We start from the raw sequence: 18,882 nt of genomic DNA on the forward strand, positions 1-18,882 counted from the left end.
TTAGCATTGGATCTTATTCCTGTTTCCAAGTGGTTTCAAAAGTGACTTCTGATCTTTATCAATTTTACATGTCATGTTCTGCTTCACTTTGTCCATCCACTGTGTATTGATCCATTATAAAAAAGTAAGCATAAAGCTTTTTTTAAACATATGTTTACTTTATGAAAAGATGGGCAATGTTATTTACAGGTGTTTATGATCTATTAAGATAAGATTATTGTTTACAATTGTGATAAAAAGAATAATTTATATCAGTTTTTTAAAATGTCTTATCAAGCAAATTCTGGACATTCCTAATGTCTGTTTACCGCTGTCATTCCTAGAAAAGACGAATTTAAATACATATAAATTATTTGAAAACAGTTCTTTTGTGACTTTGAAAACTATTTGGGTTTTTGTCTACAGAAACAAAAACAATTTTGTCTACTTTTTACTGTGGAGCCGGAAACATTAGATTTTTTCTACTAATATCCGTTTTTACTTGAACAAAACACGCTTTTTTTAATACTTAGATAAAACTTCTGGATTAGAAGTTATAGTATGACTGTAAGAAAAACACATCGAGGCATAAGCTGATTTTCTGCTATTTGGTTCATGATGGCCGTCCGTGGAACAGAAACCAAATGAAAATTTGATATGCATTTCTTCTCCCATTCATGTTTTTGTTACATATTGTACCAAAATGTTCCAAAAACAAGTCGACAACAAAGAGTTAACTTATCTTTATTCACACGCATTTTTTAACTTGATATTACCTGTCTAAATACCCTCACACAACACTGTGTTCAGATACTGCACTGTATCTTCCTGTTTGTCTTGCAAAGCCATTGCATAATGCGGTTTAGATGCTAGTCTTCTCAGCTGATCGTCAACCATTGAATTACTGACCTGAACGATTACGAAATCAATTTTCCTGAACTTTGATCTCAGAATTTCAGTCTTTGTCCTTTTCGGGAGATTTTCATCGATAAAAACAACTGCCATATTGACAGGTCTAGTTCTACCGTCATTTGATTGCAGAATTTGAGAAGTCCTCAAATCTGCAATCAAGGTCGAAAGTTCATCATAGTCCTCGAGGAGCTCTAATGGTGCGCTGGAAAGCGATCGAGAGTTATTACGGAGGCAAGAGTTACTGTGAACCCCGGTAGTAATCTTCCCTCCGGTTGTTGACAGATAGAGTGACACCTGTTCAATTATATCCATGATTTGATGAGATTTCTTGTAGCCAAAATAGGCAGCATCGTACACAAACATCACATTACTGTCCTTGGTTGTTCTACATACTGAAAAAAAGGACAAACAATTAGAGAACGTTTCAGTGTTACTTAGATCATTAACCTGTAATTAATTCTATGGTTAGATACATGGCGCACTATGTTTTTTTTTATAATTGAAACCAATTTCATAGAATTACACATGATGTATACAAAAATGCTATTGTTAAATTTTAAATGATACTGCGTTTGCTGTACATTAACACGATGCAATTGGTAAGAAACGCAAAAATAAACAACTATACATTTCCGTTCCTTCTGTTCCGAAGTTTAAATAACTTCAACTGATACGATTTTATAGTTGTGAGAATTACCTCTTTCGTCTCTAGCAAAACCTGCAATATCGCATGTTTTTATTGCAAGTATGTTTCTAAGCGTCTTCAATCCGTCAAAATTGCTGACATACATTGCATATTTATTGACTTTGTTGTCAGGTGGACTTGCAATGTTAGATAGTTCTTCATGGTCGATGTTATCTCCTACTCCAACTGCAAAGACGTAAGTTCCACTTTTCTTCAGTTTAGCAGCTTCTTTTGCAGTTTCTAGTGGAAATTGTGACAATCCATCTGTTACGACGATGACGACATGTGCGACACTTGGCCTAGTAAATTGGCGTGAAAACTCATGCTCCCGAAGTTGTTTTAAAGCATATCCGGTATTTGTTCCACCTCCACTGTATGGTACTGCATTGATTGCTGACATAAGAGAAGACTTATTCCCATAGCGATCGAGACCAAAGACGGGATCATATTGGTGACTAAATGTTGAAATGCCCACTCTCGTCCGCTCAGAAGAAATATCAAAGATCTCTACGACAGTGCTGACAAAATCCAACTGCTTCTTGAAATCTGACGGTAGAATACTTCCAGATGCATCAAGTAGGAAGAAAACATCAGCAGGCTTCCCACCACAACCTGTAACAACGTATAGTAAACTTAAATGTAAGATTTGGACATTTTACACAGTGCTTCAAAAACGCGTAAAGCTAACATGAAGGAATTGTACTAAGTACACTTGTAAAAAAAAACAAAAACAAAAGCAAAACAAAAAACAAAACAAAACAAAAAACCACGAAAATAACACAAACACCCAAGAGTTGTGTTCTTTTTAAATTAGTTTGACATATGGATACAGGTTGTGCTATGAAATGTTATGTCATACTGTTTTTTTTAACAACAAAACTATATCTGAGCGACATGGAGTCGCAAAAAATAAGTGCAAATTCCTCCCTAAACTACCAGATACATGTATGTTATACGTACTTTTTGTTATCTTTTCCTTGTCTGCTTGAATATTTGGCAAATCTGAAATGAAAAAATGAAAATATACTTAAAAAAGATGTGATTATCCGCTGAAAGGTTTATATTAAATTAACTTTTGACAGAAAGTAAAACAAATTACGAGTCTTTTTTTAATTGACTAAATGAGTACCTAATGAGGTTGTGACTAAGCTTTCTGTGATAGTTGTTCGAAAATCTCGTGTCGTTTTTGGTGATGTTGGTTTCGTTGTTATTGCTTCTGTTGTCGTCGGTTTCTTCCCTGTTGTTGACGTCGTTGTCGTCTCTTGCGTAGTTGTAGTACGTGTTGTAGTTGTCGTGGTCAAAATTGCTAAGGCAAAATATATTGTGATATGTAAAGGTGTCACTAAATTAAGTTACTGAAGAGTCAAGTAACAATACGTTTCCTCATAGTTCTCGTTTTTACAGAACAATTGCATGTAAATAATATTAATATTAAAAATGATATTTCGAATGAATAACAATGTGATGCACACACACGTGACTATATGACTATACAAATGCATTAAACATGAATTGGTTTAAAAATTGCATTCAATCCTTATAATTTCGAATGATATGACGCGGATTTGTTTTTCTTGGTAGCACACAAATCTAGAATTATCAGTAATGACATTGCACTCAGAATGACATTTCATAGTATTCACCATAGTATGCACTTCAGTTGAGTTGTATTCAATATTTTGTACATTAAAAGTCAAGACTACTGTGTGTAATACAATATTATATCCATTTACATATTTAAATTTTGTGGTCATTAAATCAACGTTGAATCATTGTATTTTATTTTCGATTGTCACAAGACGTATATAAATATAGGTTAGATGTGGAAGAAAACAAGTCCTGCTCATTATTATAAAGTAACCCCTACCTTCACATGCTCTTTTGGTAAGTATGTCCCGAATTTTTTGTAGATTTTTATAACTGAAAACCTCAAGTACATGCTTTTCAGTTGGTTTGCTTCCAATACTGTTCAGCTCACCGACGTCGACTCGCTGTCCAACGCCTATTGCAAATACAGTGACCCCTTTATTTCGAAGTTTTTCTGCAGAAACTGCAGTCTTGTCTTTGTAATAACTTTCTCCATCAGTAATTACAATAGCGATCTTAGAAGAATTTATTCGACCGCCGTATTTAGGAAGAAACATGTTGTCTGCTACGAAATTTATGACGTCTGCTGTGTTAGTACCGCCCGTAAGATGTCGCACTTTGCCTATGGCCTTGGCAAGATCTTGCCTGTTCATGTGATCCTTCAGGTTAAATTCAACCTTCCATCTGCTGCTGAATGTTACAACACCTACCCTAGATTGTGTCACAGAAGAACCGATGTTGAAGGTTCCAGTCAAATTACTGACGAAGTCTAGCTGGGTCATGAAATCTATTGGCCATATACTAGAAGAAGCATCGAGGATGAAAACGATGTCTTTTGGTCGGTTGTCGCATTCATCTGATAACAGAATGTAAGGCTTCCATCAACTTATAGTAAGCTTCAAATTATATATTTCTCACATCATTTTATTAGCTTCATTAGGAAAAAGTAGATACTAGGATGCAAGAAAAAGGTTGTTGGTTATCTTTTAATGTGAACGCAATTATTGTTTAAGCACAAAAAATCACGAGAACACGACCATTCTGTATTTACTTACGTAGTAAAATATGTTGTTGAACACTAATATACTCAAGCTTGGTTTTTACTTTACCCTCGCAAAAAAATTAATGTACAATTTAATTTAAAACTTGATCACCAATTGGTTCCTTCAGAGTTGAATGTAAATACAATTATTGAAATTTTATCATTAGAAATGTATGTATTAGTCTTCTAAGTTTTTTATATTGTATTACCTATTTCCTGTGTCATCGAGCCTTGCAGAACAAAGCTGGCCTAAAAATGGAATATACAAAAATTGGTCATATTCAGAAACACTAAAACATGAAATATGAAAATTTCCCGACAGATGTTGCCTTAATTACTTGAAATAATCTCCAGCTACATAACTGGGCTTTTGAATAGTATACACGTAATCAGCGAGGCCTAGCGATTAAGAAAAATGCAAAAAGAATGTTTTGAACTTTTTTTATGGATTTATCGTAATAATATTAGCTAGAAACTCACCACTACAAAAGCTATAAAAAATTCCATGTTATTGATTTCCATCTGTAATAAAACTAATTTTTAAAATAATTCTAACTTCTAAATGTCGGGGACTTATAAATACCAATTGAGAGTAATTGAGTGATTAAAATATAGATTGATTTGAACAATGCATTTTGTCAACACATTTTAATAAAATGTTAAGTATTTGCGGTTATTAAGTGGATAGTCCCGGCTGAGGAAACCAAAATTATGTCACGGACTTTCAATTCAGAGAAAGTAGGCAAATGTCGTGATATTGGATTGTATTAAACCGCGATTTCTTCCTCTTTTCGAGTCACCAGCGTCGCCGATAAGGTTATTGTAACCATTTTTTTTAATATGATGAGGTTGCAGAGCAAATGTCAATATTGTGAGAAAGTTGTGAATCATACAAATGAGGTCGATTATTCAAAATATTTCACGTATATATAGAAGCAGCAGGTTAATCAGATATGAACACTGTACCTACTTTCATGTAAAAGTTAAGTTATTTTTGATTGTAAAGACCGCTATTTAATTAACTCTTTGTGTTTCCTATAATAATTAACACTTCTTTCTGCTCATGCATTATGTTGGTAATTTTTAAGTTTCGTTCCAAATTTCAACGCTTATACAACAAGTACAAAAGAACAAAAGGAAAGGTTTAAATGAATTTCGAGGGAAAATATCAGTACGGTCTACATTAAAATTGAATGGGTTGATGCACATACCATTTTGTTTAAACACAGAGTAATAAACAACATTAAAATGATGTTGAGAAAAATGTTAGGGAAAATCCCAATTTGCCCAATCTCGTTTTCAGGCTTCATGTCCATAAACTAGAAACTGCGGAAGCGTGCTTTTGTATCAGAGTACTTACACACTATTTTTATTAGCCGTTTCCGTAACTTCTGTCAAACACTATATAAATTGCATCCATGGAAAGCATCGCAAAACAGTAGCAGATACAAAAGGGGAGGGGGTACAAAAAAGAAACAGTGGCAAATATCATATATCACATAATAATTAAACATTAATAAAAGTAAAAATAAAATCATAAAGACTTGGGAACAAATGAATTTTCAAATCTGTGCAAATCAATTGAAAATAAACAACGGCAAACAGGTTTTTCTATTTACGTGTGAAGCTATATTACTTTTTTTCACCACTGGTACATCATGGAATTCAATCTAGGATAATGGAACTATCAACAAAATTAAAATTAAAGAATGATCTCAAGGCAACCAAGATTCGAGCGGAAATCAAAAAGAATATATTCCAAGGATAAAGACTACGCAACCAAGAACTTGAAATAACCAAAATAACACCTACAAAGAAAGAAAAGTAAATGCCCGACCCGGAGTCACTAAAAACACGGAGCATGGACCTGGTGCACCATATCGATCCACGAGTTCTTAATGACGACCATGAAACTTCTGTAGTGATGATTTAAATCTTGCAACAACATAATCCTGTTCCAGAAGCCTGATTGTAAGGAGTCTACCAAGGTCAAAAAAAAAAAAAAAAAAAAAACCGCGTAGTTACAGCAAGCTCTGGCATAACGTATGAGTTGTGATATGAAAACTTCAAACGCAGGTTCTGAGGGGATGTTGCTACAGATGAAGGAAAATTTGATATTACGGAATAAGAAGTCATCATGTCTGTCGTATAATTTGGTCATGAGTTTTCCTTTTCCATCGAACTCTGAGGCTGACTTCATAGTGTCTGTAGTGTTCTTTATCTCGAGCTCTATTGGATAGAGTTGATGTACATGTATAAAACTTTGGAAAAAAACGAAAATTAGATTGTTTAAAGACGTCATCCATATAGCGGAAACTGAGACCACGTAAAGGATCTCACAAAATCATGTTCCTTCTTTTGGATAAGATCAGCTGTAAGTGAGCCTCGTAAGAATGAAGGAATAGGTCATTGAGGAATGGAGCACGATTTGTTCCCATTTGAATGCCGACCGTCTATTTAAAATGTGTTCACCACATTGGACAAATATGTTATCCATTAAAAATCCAGTATTTTGACACCACCTTCTACGGTATATTTGGAAGATGAATTTGAATTGTTTTTTTTACAAAGTATGAAGAATCCCTACCTAGTACTACGTATTTGTACAAGGTGTGCCGTCTTTTTTGGAGTAACAGTTTGATTTCAACCGAGTATGGGGAATAATAGTATAAATGGTTGGAAAATCATGGGTGTTAATGCTATTATATTTTGATAATAATCTAGCATTGAGGGTTTCCAGGAAATCTTTTGAATTTTCCAGGGTCGTATTGAATTGATACCGCTACTCCTGTAGTGTATCACTTGTGTCGAGTCAAAACTGGAGACCCTTTTTTGACAGATTTGAGTATAGAAGTTTCTGAAAAGGCTTGTTAGTACTTTTTAGATAATGCTATTAAGCGTTGTTAGTATGAAGTCTTGTGTAATTTGGAATCCAGACTTGGACGGTAGATCACAATCATCGTCTTTAGTAGAGAAACCAAAAGAGGACAGAACTGACTCATTGTTTTCAACTAACTCTTCTTTGAAGATTACTGCTATTATTTTCTACGTCTACTTCCGTTTATAAGCAGTGAATGTAATGCAGACAAAAAAGTGATTTTTGGGCGTTGTCTGCTGCTGCGACAACATATTTGTCAAGGAGAACAGACATAGTTTTGGCTACATCAAGATCTTTAAAACTGATGTAGCATTGACACTCATTGACCTACATGTACTTTGAACTCTCATACGTTTCAAGACCTCACAGCTTTTACCCACTCTGACAGCGAATCAGGATCTTCTAGTTATCGTTTTCTTGCATAGTCCTCCACAGTATCCATAATAATTCAAAATTATAATTCCAATTCATGGAGAGTGGTTCACGGAACTTTACGCAAAGGTTCGTTTTCTATGATGTTTAAATCTCCCGTAATGACGTGACCGGAAGAATCATATTTGAATGGAGAGTTTTTGCAAGAACAGTCAGGAAGTTTAGCCTTGAATTCCTCAATCTTGAGGTTCTGCAATACCCTTTTTATAATTGATAGTTTTGGATGCAATAGATTAAGTATAGGAATATGAAATAATCGGTATAGGGTTGTCTTTAAAATACGGCGGAAATTTGTTCGTGACGTTTTTATAATGGGTGATGTAAGCCAAATTAACTGCATCTATACCTTTTAACAAACGGTAGTGGAAAAAAATTAATGTTTTTTTTCATCTTGACCTTACTATACCAAGTTTAGTACGTTTCGATTGAGCTCCTACTGTTGCAGGTCGATAAAAATAATTAACTTGCAGAATGTAGTATTGTCATTAAAATACTATAATGTTTAACGAATTAATAATGAAACCGCATTGTATAAAACAAATCTAAGTATTTTTTTCAAAACATATTTTCTATCGTTTCGATCTTAATGTTTCTAACAAGATACAGAACTAAGACTGGTGGTTGAATGGGGTACCCCTGGCGTGTTACATGCTGGGGTTGTCAGGCTATAATACGGAAAACCAGTCACGACAGTAAACCACGTGATAATGGATTCAATGAATGACAATTAATTTCACCGAATACACCAAGACCCACATTCACGGGTATGACTATGCCCCGGGACTGTGCAAACGCTTCAATGCTTTACACCGTCCGTGAGAGACCCCGAATGATAGCCAAGGGCGTTAAGAAACCCCTCATTCCGTCATGAATTACAAATACCACATATGAGCGTTAACCGGGTCTTAATAGTATTGAGCATATATGTTTGCACGAAAACGAAAATTAAACCGAGTATAGGAACAGTCAACTGATAGTCGGCGTCACTCGTATCGTGCAAATGATTGACTAACACTGTGTTACGAAAGATTTTTGGGGGTTTTAGTGGTTTATTTCCACAAAGACAGTTGAATTATTTGCTCAAAGCAATATTAGCTTTTGTCCTAGCTTTATATTGCACGAAATGAAGGGTGTAACGGATATACGAAAAGTGCTATCATTTTCAACTTTATTGTTATAGTGTTATTTAAATAGGATAATCAATTGATTATTGTGAATAACTAAAATGTGATCACTCGTGCCATGGATGCATTTAAGAATTGGCTATGATAAAATTTTGTCTATTGAAATAACATAATTTTTCTATGTGCATGTTGTTTATTGCGCGAAGTGCAATAAACAAAATATGCACATGGAAAATTTATGTTATTTTTCAATAGACAAAATTTTTATCATAGCCATTTTAATAAATTAATTTTAAAACATATTTTTATCTTTAAACATGAAAAAAGTAGCACGGAATTTAACTGAATTGGGGTGTGTCAATATTTTTTTATCCATTGAGATATAACAAAATTATTTTAACCAATCAGATTACAGATTTATCTCAAATTAATTTATTTAGATTTAACTGTGTGCGGGACAAGTTCCGCACACTCGTTAAATCTCGACGTTCTTCGGGAGTAGTGATCGTATTTTGGTTATTCACTCTTTCCAATTAATTATCCTATTATTCTCTTTTCTGAAATTTAAGGTCTAAACATGGTCATCTCTAACCCTAGTGTTTTTTTTTTCATGTAAACATGCTGTCTATTGTATGTAACTTTCTATCTATGTAATTTGCTCATGTTGCACATAGATTCCTAAGCCTGATCAATATATAATTTTTTAATCTTTGGATCTCTGTATACATATGTATATTGTATAAAGATATTGTATTATATTCTATGCTATTCTGTCGCATTGGTAATAGAAAAAATGAACAAGTAGGCAAGTAAGTAAGTAACTTTTATTTTTATGAAGACTAAACACCAATCTTTGATAGATTATGAACAAGAAACAAAAGACACGTAGCAGTTTAGCATAAATAGTATTATACAAGGCTGATCACAGCTAAGGACATAAAAAACTACTTGACTTATCTTTCTTAGATTGTACGACTAAACGTATTATAGCTGTCATCGGTATCTCCTGTCTATCACGTTTACCTATAGTACATAGTTATGCCACTTCGAGTGAAGTAATCGATTTAAAAATTGCCAATATAAAGTTAAAGTAAAGAAGAAGTAGAATAAAAAAAACATGAAAACATAGAGCTGAACTGTAAATGGTGAAATAAAGAACATTTTGCAAACCTACAAAGAATTGAATAGGATAGTTTAGGACAGAATCAAACGGAGGGATCTGGATTCAGTCTAATGTGCCAACATGTAGGATTAGAATATACACTTAGGCAGGTTGATATGTATTAAAAAAACTCATGTTAGTAGATTATTCTGTCTGCATTATTTTTTTTATCGTACTCATCGGGATATCATTTTACCGAATATTTTAATTTATTATGCATAATTTATCTCTTTTTTTAAGAAAATCATAATAACCAGTCCAATTACACACTTTCTTGTCATTGTTATGATTTTTATATTATTTTGCAATGCCTTCTTTTTTTCTAAGTTTTTATTGGCCAGTTCAAACATTGTAAGAGTATTAGTAATTCATGTTCAGCTATCGTTTGTTTCTCAGCAGTTTTATATTGTATAAGTTATTCGAGGAATATTACAAAGGTGCCAATGTGACAAAAATATGATAAATTATGGTGTTAAATGGCACCTATTCTTGGTTATCAAATGTTCTTCCGTCAAGAATACTGCTCAAAAACTTGAGGCACATTATGTAACAACGCAATGATTTCTGCAGGTTCTTTATTTATTTTGTGATGGATCGGGTAATCATAACGGCTTATCATGCATCCGAACAGACTGAATAGCTGTTTGTAATCACTTTGTGATGCCAATCAATGTTTCTGTTATGTAAGAAAATTACATTTATTACAATCAATTGAATAAACTACATGCTAAATTTATAAAATATGAAGCCACCAAATCTCATTACACGATAATGCTTTTGTAAAACAGTTGCAAGATGGCGATCGTTGTGTACATCAGGAGCAGACTGTTACACATCCAAAGCAAACGCACACATTTTCACTGGTTTTGAATGTGACGACTCTATTCGCTACATTGCTCCATCGGATCAAATTGATTTGAATTGAATGGTATACCTGAAAACTATATTTCATATTTTTCACATATAGCATAGGAGGAGCCAAAGAGACAAGTCAGGGCTCTTAAGCTCGGAAAGATTGGTGATACGTGTATATGTATACAGCCCTGACCTGACCCATTGGATCCGCCTATGCCGTATGTGAAAAATACGAATATAGTTTTCAGGTATACCATTTATCGTACTGAAATTCCACGATGATGTATTTACTTAAATATCATGAAAATGAATTAAACGATAATTTTTGATTTGCATTTATCAAAGGTAAATCAATGTTACAAGTGAGTACAATGTAGCTGCTTAATAATAACAATGCGAATAAATATAAAAAAAAAAGTACATTCGTCTATATCTGTTTCCGGCCCTGTTTAATACTGGAAATTTAGCTTACCCACTAAAAACGATTAATTGCATACTATTTTGTAAAACAAACAAGTACAACATTTACATATCAAGACGACGTCACAAAGTACCGTTTCCATTCAACTAACGAAATTGAGAGGTTAACGTGTGGTTTTTGTATCCGAAATTTTTTGCCACACGCTTAATCCAACTATAAATTTCGTCAAAAGTAGTTATGATTAAAAGTTTTTTTTAAATAGTTCGAGTATTTAGTTGTCCACGCATTTATCCAAACGTCTTGCAAAGAAAAATATAATAAGATTACGTGATTTCCCAAAAATGACAAAAGTTACACGCTTAGAACCATTTTGCACTAAGGTTAACATGTTATGCATCCATGAAATCAGAAAAAAAATGCTGGAATAATAAGCACACATTTTATCAAATGGTATTAAAAATACATACTGATTTGACTAAGTTTATTTGATATTAACCGAAAATAACCCTTTGTTAGCACCCGTGAAATAAGAAAAAAAATCTTATTTGACACCCTCTTAAAATATTTGATCTCGCAGTACCACTAAACGGACTTGTGTTACGTTTATCTTTCGTTTTCATTTCTAGTTTTAGTCTCGAAGCTGCCTGAACCAAGAAAAGACAAGAATATGTGTTATAACATATACCTCTCGTTAACTTGAATGTAGAAGTAAGTAAGTAAATTAAGCGGTTTAATGAATTGATATAATTTCTCATTCCTTGAAATTTATTTCCAATTATAAGTGCACATTTCTTTAAGAAATCGATAATGAAGTTTTTATCAAATTGGCTTGCTAAACAAAGTGTTTGTTAATACTGAGTACATGTAAACTGATAACCAACTGATGAGAGCAGTCACCTTTGTTAATACTGAGTACATGTAAACTGATAACCAACTGATGGGAGCAGTCACCTTTGTTAATACTGAGTACATGTAAACTGATAACCAACTGATGAGAGCAGTCACCTTTGTTAATACTGAGTACATGTAAACTGATAACCAACTGATAGGAGCAGTCACCTTTGTTAATACTGAGTACATGTAAACTGATAACCAACTGATGAGAGCAGTCACCTTTGTTAATACTGAGTACATGTAAACTGATAACCAACTGATGGGAGCAGTCACCTTTGTTGATACTGAGTACATGTAAACTGATAACCAACTGATGAGAGCAGTCACCTTTAAATGTCTTTATTACATGTCTACTTTTACGACTTTTTGTATACCTCGATTATATATTAAGCCATATCATACTCATTGTTCTAAGCTTTTATATGAATATTTGTTGATCAAATATCACCCCTGACAGAAGCATGTGCGAATATGCTGACGTTCATGTCACAAATCAGGTGACAGATCCCTACAGTTTTCAGTTTTATTTTACCTTTGAGTACCAACAGATGAATTAAACTTCTATATAAACTTTTGTGTTGAAATACTTTTATCAATATTAGTTTGCTTTTGTTATAGCCATAAACAGTATCATTTACATTTTCACATTTGGAATATAAAGATAAAACTTACTGGGATTATAGTGAGCAGACATAAATTTTTTACACCATTTGTTGCAAAATAAAACGGCAAATACATTTAAGAATGTCGATGCTATCTTTAATTTTTGTTTAATAGTAATTACTATAGTATCATTTTACTTTTAACTTCGATTACAGTAATCATAAAAACATTTATAGTTCGTTATTTGACACATTTTTAGATTGAAAACATTCTACATTGAAACCTGTCTAAACCAAAACCCTTATTTTTTGGACTGTTTAATGTGTTCGGTTGAGAGAGGTGTTCGATTTACCGAGGTTTAAAATACATTTAAATTTATATAAAATGACTTTAAAAATGTCTGGATTAAACAGATTTTCAGATAATTCACTATCGCTTTAAACAGGTTTTAGTGTATATAGTATACTATTTTTGCTTCATAATTCGTCATTGTGTTAATTTAAGCGTTTACTTTAATTTTCTGTTTTGAACAGTTGAGATGGTGCATACAGAAATTATGCGAGTCCCAGCATCACGATAGCCCCATCAATAAAACTGTAAAATAACAATCCTTGACTGACATTGCAATCCATTAAATAACAGACAATGCGGTAGAGTAGCGATAATGGTATGCAAGGAAAATAATGAATAGACGACCGAAAGACATAGTCACAAAAAAGTTATTTGTATGTTATTAAGAACAATGTATCGAACTAACTACATTGTTTACAGCCTTGTTTTGGCAACTCGGACAAGGATTATCTGTTATTATGACACTATGACGTACTCAACTAAATGTTATTAGGGGTATTATGACTGATATAACATTATTGTATGAACCATGATAGGCATTAGTACACATTTTAAAAGTTACGAGACTGTAGAGTTTTAGGGACATTGTTGTTGCTTTGTGTCAAAATGGAAAGGAAAATTGATTCATCATACTCCACACTTGCAACATTTGAACAAAAGTGAAAGGGAGGAATTCTTTTGAATGGAAATTGAGTATAAATAAATAACAAAATATACTCATCTAAAACACAACACCTTTGGTTGATTTATATTACAAATATAAAAAAGGACTCATGATAATTATATACTCATGGGAGATACTAAAATTGAAAAAGTTCAGAAGTCAAGGATAAAAAATAACAATAAAAATAGTGCTAGACACCAGGAAAAAATATCGTCACTTCGATGATTAGGTAGTACATATAGTTCACGCCATGGGTTATGTCAATCACTTAAACTTTTTTGAAAGAAGTTGCTGAGAAGTGCATGATGGAAATTGATGCTTCCACCATCTATAATGTTCACCAATCATTGTTTTGCTACAGCAGATTTAATTAACAAAATTAGTAGAAGTCAATGCACGTATTTAATTTATACATTTTACAAAATATGAAAGCCATCTACCAGCATCAGAGAAGATATATCTACGAAAAACCCGATGATTGAATAAATTATAAATAATCCCTTTACTGCTACAAAATTTAAAATTAAAATTGCATCATACTATACACTTGACTCTTGTCAATTATAAACCTAATAACTATGGAAAGAATCTAACGATGTATCCCCCAAACCTTGCCGTCAGTCGGAAAGGCGAACATATTATATTACTTCTTTGTTCATCCGTCGATTCACAGCTTTGAAAAATATTTAAAAAACAACACATAAATGTTAATATTATGTGTGTGTTGTACAGTCAAATGTTGATGTATTTATTTCTAATCACAACCGCATATTTGTTCTTATGATGTCAGGCTATTTAAAATGAAAAAGAGAAACTACGAATAATTGGATGAGTCTGTTCTTGTGGTTGAAATGGCCAAACAATAAGGATTAATGAGTAAAAGACTTTGAAGTGACGCCTTTAGACTTAAGACAGCATATACTTGTCAAAAAAGCTTATTCTAAGTTAACGTTTAGCAAGGTAAAACAAATTCGTTTAGCGTTTGCAGGCTCTTAAATAACGTATAGCTGTGATATAACACTCTATAGACAGAGACTGAAGGAATGTGTCCACAGACAAATGGAAAATCCACATTTTGTAAAAGAAATGAGAAGTAATCGTCTTTATAGTATTGTTGAGTTATGAGTCTTTATAGTAGTACGTAAATTCTAAGTTTCTGAAGTGTCCTTTATCGCAAGTTCTTTTTGAGTCGAAATAAGTGAACCTTGATAATCAGAAAACACACATAGTTTTGATAAACCTTGATAAGTTATCACTTGATGATCAACATATTGTCCAAATATTGCCAGCTGCACTAAGGCGCCACACAACTAAATGAATTCTCACGGTTTTTTAATAAAGAAATTTATTGGAATACAAGTTTTGATTATTTTTTTATTTCATTTTAATCCATGTCATAATTTATGGAATAACATCTTTCAAGGTAATAATTTTTATAAAGTTTACATAAGCAACTTGTTTTGAACATGCTTAAAGTGTAATGTTCTTAAAAAAGATGTATTCTATTTTGAAATATTTTTTAAAAAATGTGTTAATGTGATCATATATATATATATGACACACGATGAAGGTAATGTTAAAAAACCCAAACTGACAGATAATTTCAAAACCAGATAACTGTCCTAATATGAAATACTTCATACGATTTTCCTTTCATTCAAACTAAATTTACATCTGTGTTAGCTGAAGTGTATACTCTGAAATATAATATTATACATCAGTTTCCTTTTAACTTTTGAGACAATTGACTTAAAAAAGTCGACTTAATAATACAATAAAAATGCCAGGTCATACTTGATTCAATATTTTCTGTTTTTATCAATTTCAGACATTAAGATTCAGCCGTTATATGTACATTGATATTGTATTCAGTTGTAAATAAAATGCAAATATGAACCTGAAACAGGAATGTACTATTTGAAGTTTGCAATTACTTTTACTAGAATTCTGCTAATTTGTTTCCTTACTCCGAAACACAGTTTTGCACATTTGAAATGTTAATATTTCACTATCATATAGAAAATTCTGCTTATATGCTCATTAACACCCAATTTATTTATTAATCTGGTTTAATGCACCCTGGTTTGTAATAAATGAAATTTGCCTCATTTGGGACAAGAATATTCCTATTTTTAGAGCCATGTGGGATATTCTTATCAATGTGCGTCATGACAATGAAACGTTTAATGGTGTCTTGTAAACACGAAGGCGTTGAATTGGCGTACAAGTATCTATCACAAAAATAGTTTTAAAGTGAACAATAAAGAACACCACAAGGAAATGCCAGTCCAGGAAAATCTGAGACACAATTGAGAATGATTTTTATGTTTACGGGGCATTCTTAGTGGCTTAGTTTGCAACGACTTCAGTGAAATCGTTTAGTCAAACATATACACTTTGCTTCCACACCTGAAAACAAACCAATTAGTTATACAACTGAAAAAAAGTAGTTCAGACGGTTCATTTTTTATACTCTATGCCATCAAGTAGTAGGTTTGTAAACCAGGGCTGACAGTGCAATCTATTACACAACAGTCATCGATGTAGAGATACAATGAAAGCATGTAAAGAACACAAAACGTATTGCGCATAGGACCGAATGATAAAGTAATATAGCATGTTACAATGACACATCACTGTTAAAACCTAGTTATGTCTGGTTATAGACGATCCTTTCTTGTAGTCATGACATCAATTAAAAACTTACATTGTATGTCCAGAAAATGCTAGAATTTAAATATGGCAAGTGTTTAATGAGTGTCAGTGAGCGTAAGGGCAAAATAACGTCAATCCCATCATATCACTGGAATATTCAAACCCCATGCCGACCTACAAATGATTCAAGAATGGACTCCGTAAACACATCTAGTTTGACTGTTGATTAGGTCTATTGGGAACATAACATGCCGATACTCTTGTGGTTCCATGCATCTATGTATCGATATGTCCTTCCGTCATTTAATATATATATTGTTTTATTGAAACTATTCACCAAGGCCATTTCTTTTTTTTTAAATCGACATATACCGTTACCACATTCTCAAAAGAACAGATAGTTAAAAACATTACTGCGTTCTGTCCTCTTTTGGTCTCTCTACAAATGGCGATGACATTATTAGTCCATATGTTGGATTCAGAAACCTCACAAGAGTCCATACAAACAACGCTTCATAGCTGGATCTGCAAAATGTACTATCAGGTCTTTTTCCAAACTATTGACTTCAATACCTACAGCTGTCAAAGAGGGTCTTCAGTCTTACCAAGACACTTATGACACCCGTAGTGGTATCAGTTCAATGTGGATCCTGAAGAAATCGAAAGATCTCCTGAAAACGTTCATTGCTATATTATCGGAATATAATAGCATGAAGACATATAAGTTTTGAACTCTTTATACGGCTGTCCCCATACTTAGTTGAAATCCCAACTGCAAAGCATTATACATTGTTGTTACTCTAAATAAGTTAGAACACCTAGCAACAAAAACATAGTACTTGGTACAGAATCTCCATATTTTGTAAATACCGATTCAAAATCATGTTCTAAATTGTAAAATGCTGGAACTTTTAATCGACAAACATATTTGTTCAGTGTTGTGAAAATGTTGTCGGCGTTCCAATGGAAATAAATTTGCTGCGCTACTTGCTGACATTCCTTCACTCTTATGAGACTGACTTTGTATCCGATCTTATCTGAAAGAAAGAACTTTGTTTCGCCAGATCCTTTGGTCTCAGTTTCCGCTTTATGACGCGTTGTCTTTAAGCAATAGTATATACCCCAAAGAACTTGATATAAAGGAAACTAAAGATATGAAGCCAGCCTTATATCTTGACACATTCTTAGAGATCGTTGGACAAGACAATCATGACAAACATGACACAACAAACGGGATGACTTCTCATTCCGTACTGTCAACTTTCTGTTCATCTGTGGCAACATCCCTTCAGCACCTGTATATCGAGTTTTCATTTCATAACTTATACGTCATGCCAGAGCGAGCTTGTCAAAACTGCGCGGACTTTTGTACCGTACTAGATTCCTTACAATTAGGTTTTGTTGCTACAAGAAATAAGTCAACACTACAGAAGTTTTATGGTCGTCACCATGGACTCATGGATCGTTATGGAGTATTCATTTTCACCATGATAACCGAATCGTTTTCCGTTTCTCTTTCATCTCCCCGGGACGCGACATTTTATGAGCAACTCGGCAGGTGTTTCTAGTAAAGGACGCTTATCATACGAAAGCACCTGGTCCGTGCTCTTAGGTTTTAGTGGAGTCCTTGGTCATTGTAAGTTTGTTTGATTGTACGTGCTATTTTGGCCATTTTATTTTCATTGCTGTGTTTGTCTACTTTATTTGTGTTGTCGATATTTTTGAATTATATTCTTATGAATTATCGTTCGAAACCTGAATTCTCTAGAACTACTTGTCACAGCCGTTTTGTTTATTTTGAAAAAGGGGTTTGAATAGATGTGTCATATACCAAGATTTGATTTCAGGTCTTGTCAAGGTTATTCTGTCTGAGGACTTTGTTTAATTTTTTAACTTTTGGTTTAAGCACAAAATATTTTGTAATTTTTATCCGCTCCACTCAACGCAGCAACTTGTGTTTAATATGTCTGGCATACTGTGGATATAATTGTTAGTAGTATTTAATGAAACGGATTTAACATTAGTAAACTGAAGCTTATAAAACATGAGTAAAAAAACTTTGAGAATATATGGCCCAATAAGATTGAAAAGTGATAATAAAACAGACCAGTAATCATTATTGTATAGATATTTCCCCTTCATGATTTTTACGGTATCTACTAAATATCATTCCCTACAATAAGTAGTAGGCAGTAATAATTTTTTCCTAATGGTCGCTTAATTCTTTACTAATTTTAAAGGAACAATTGAATGCACAATATATAAAAATAGTAATATTCTAGTGTAGCCTTTAGTATTAGATTTTGTCTTAACTATCGATTTTTATATAGTCATTCCCATTTGATTTTAAATACAGTTTGATGTTTACTATCGAACAAAATAATGAAAATGTTGCATCCTTGATATAAATTATAAAGTAAAATCTTTCGATTCTATACCCTTTTAATAAAGATATATCAGATTCGACCAATGGGTAACTGATTACGAGAAAACAAGTATATGAAGTTATAAAGTACGATATTAGTTGTTTTATGAACAAAGTAGCTTGGTAATATACCATTATTCGCTAATAAGTTTATGCATGAAATTGTCCGCCACTCAATTAAACAATAAATATTTATCCGGAGGTTTTTTTCGG

At 33.0% G+C, this 18,882-nt stretch overlaps 1 protein-coding gene across 2 annotated transcripts; it reads right to left on the reverse strand.

The window, feature by feature from the left end:
- Positions 1-181: 181 nt before the first annotated feature.
- LOC148622434 (matrilin-1-like) lies at positions 182-4,826 on the reverse strand. Of its 2 annotated transcripts, XM_088572332.1 has the most exons (8): positions 4,686-4,826; positions 4,415-4,454; positions 3,444-4,019; positions 2,706-2,882; positions 2,537-2,578; positions 1,589-2,188; positions 756-1,283; positions 182-319 (listed from the first exon to the last, which is right to left on the reverse strand). In XM_088572332.1, exons 1-7 carry the CDS (start codon positions 4,725-4,727, stop codon positions 760-762), a joined length of 2,001 nt encoding a protein of 666 aa, XP_088428458.1. In that variant the 5' UTR covers positions 4,728-4,826; the 3' UTR covers positions 182-319; positions 756-759. The 2 variants fall into 2 exon arrangements, with proteins under 2 accessions (XP_088428458.1, XP_088428459.1); XM_088572333.1 differs by lacking the exon at positions 182-319 and having other exon boundaries at positions 708-1,283.
- Positions 4,827-18,882: the final 14,056 nt, after the last annotated feature.

This window comes from Perna viridis, chromosome 3, assembly GCF_037379345.1.
Source record: "Perna viridis isolate PV_CMFRI_1.1 ecotype Kerala chromosome 3, ASM3737934v1, whole genome shotgun sequence".
Lineage (NCBI taxonomy): Eukaryota > Metazoa > Mollusca > Bivalvia > Mytilida > Mytilidae > Perna > Perna viridis.

Coding starts and splice junctions, on each gene's coding strand:
- LOC148622434 (XM_088572332.1), bottom strand. CDS start 4,727: ATGGAAATCAATAACATGGAATTTTTTATAGCTTTTGTAGTG. Junction 4,455..4,685: donor TTTTTATAGCTTTTGTAGTG/GTGAGTTTCTAG, acceptor TTCCATTTTTAG/GCCAGCTTTGTTCTGCAAGG. Junction 1,284..1,588: donor TTTTGCTAGAGACGAAAGAG/GTAATTCTCACA, acceptor CCTTTTTTTCAG/TATGTAGAACAACCAAGGAC.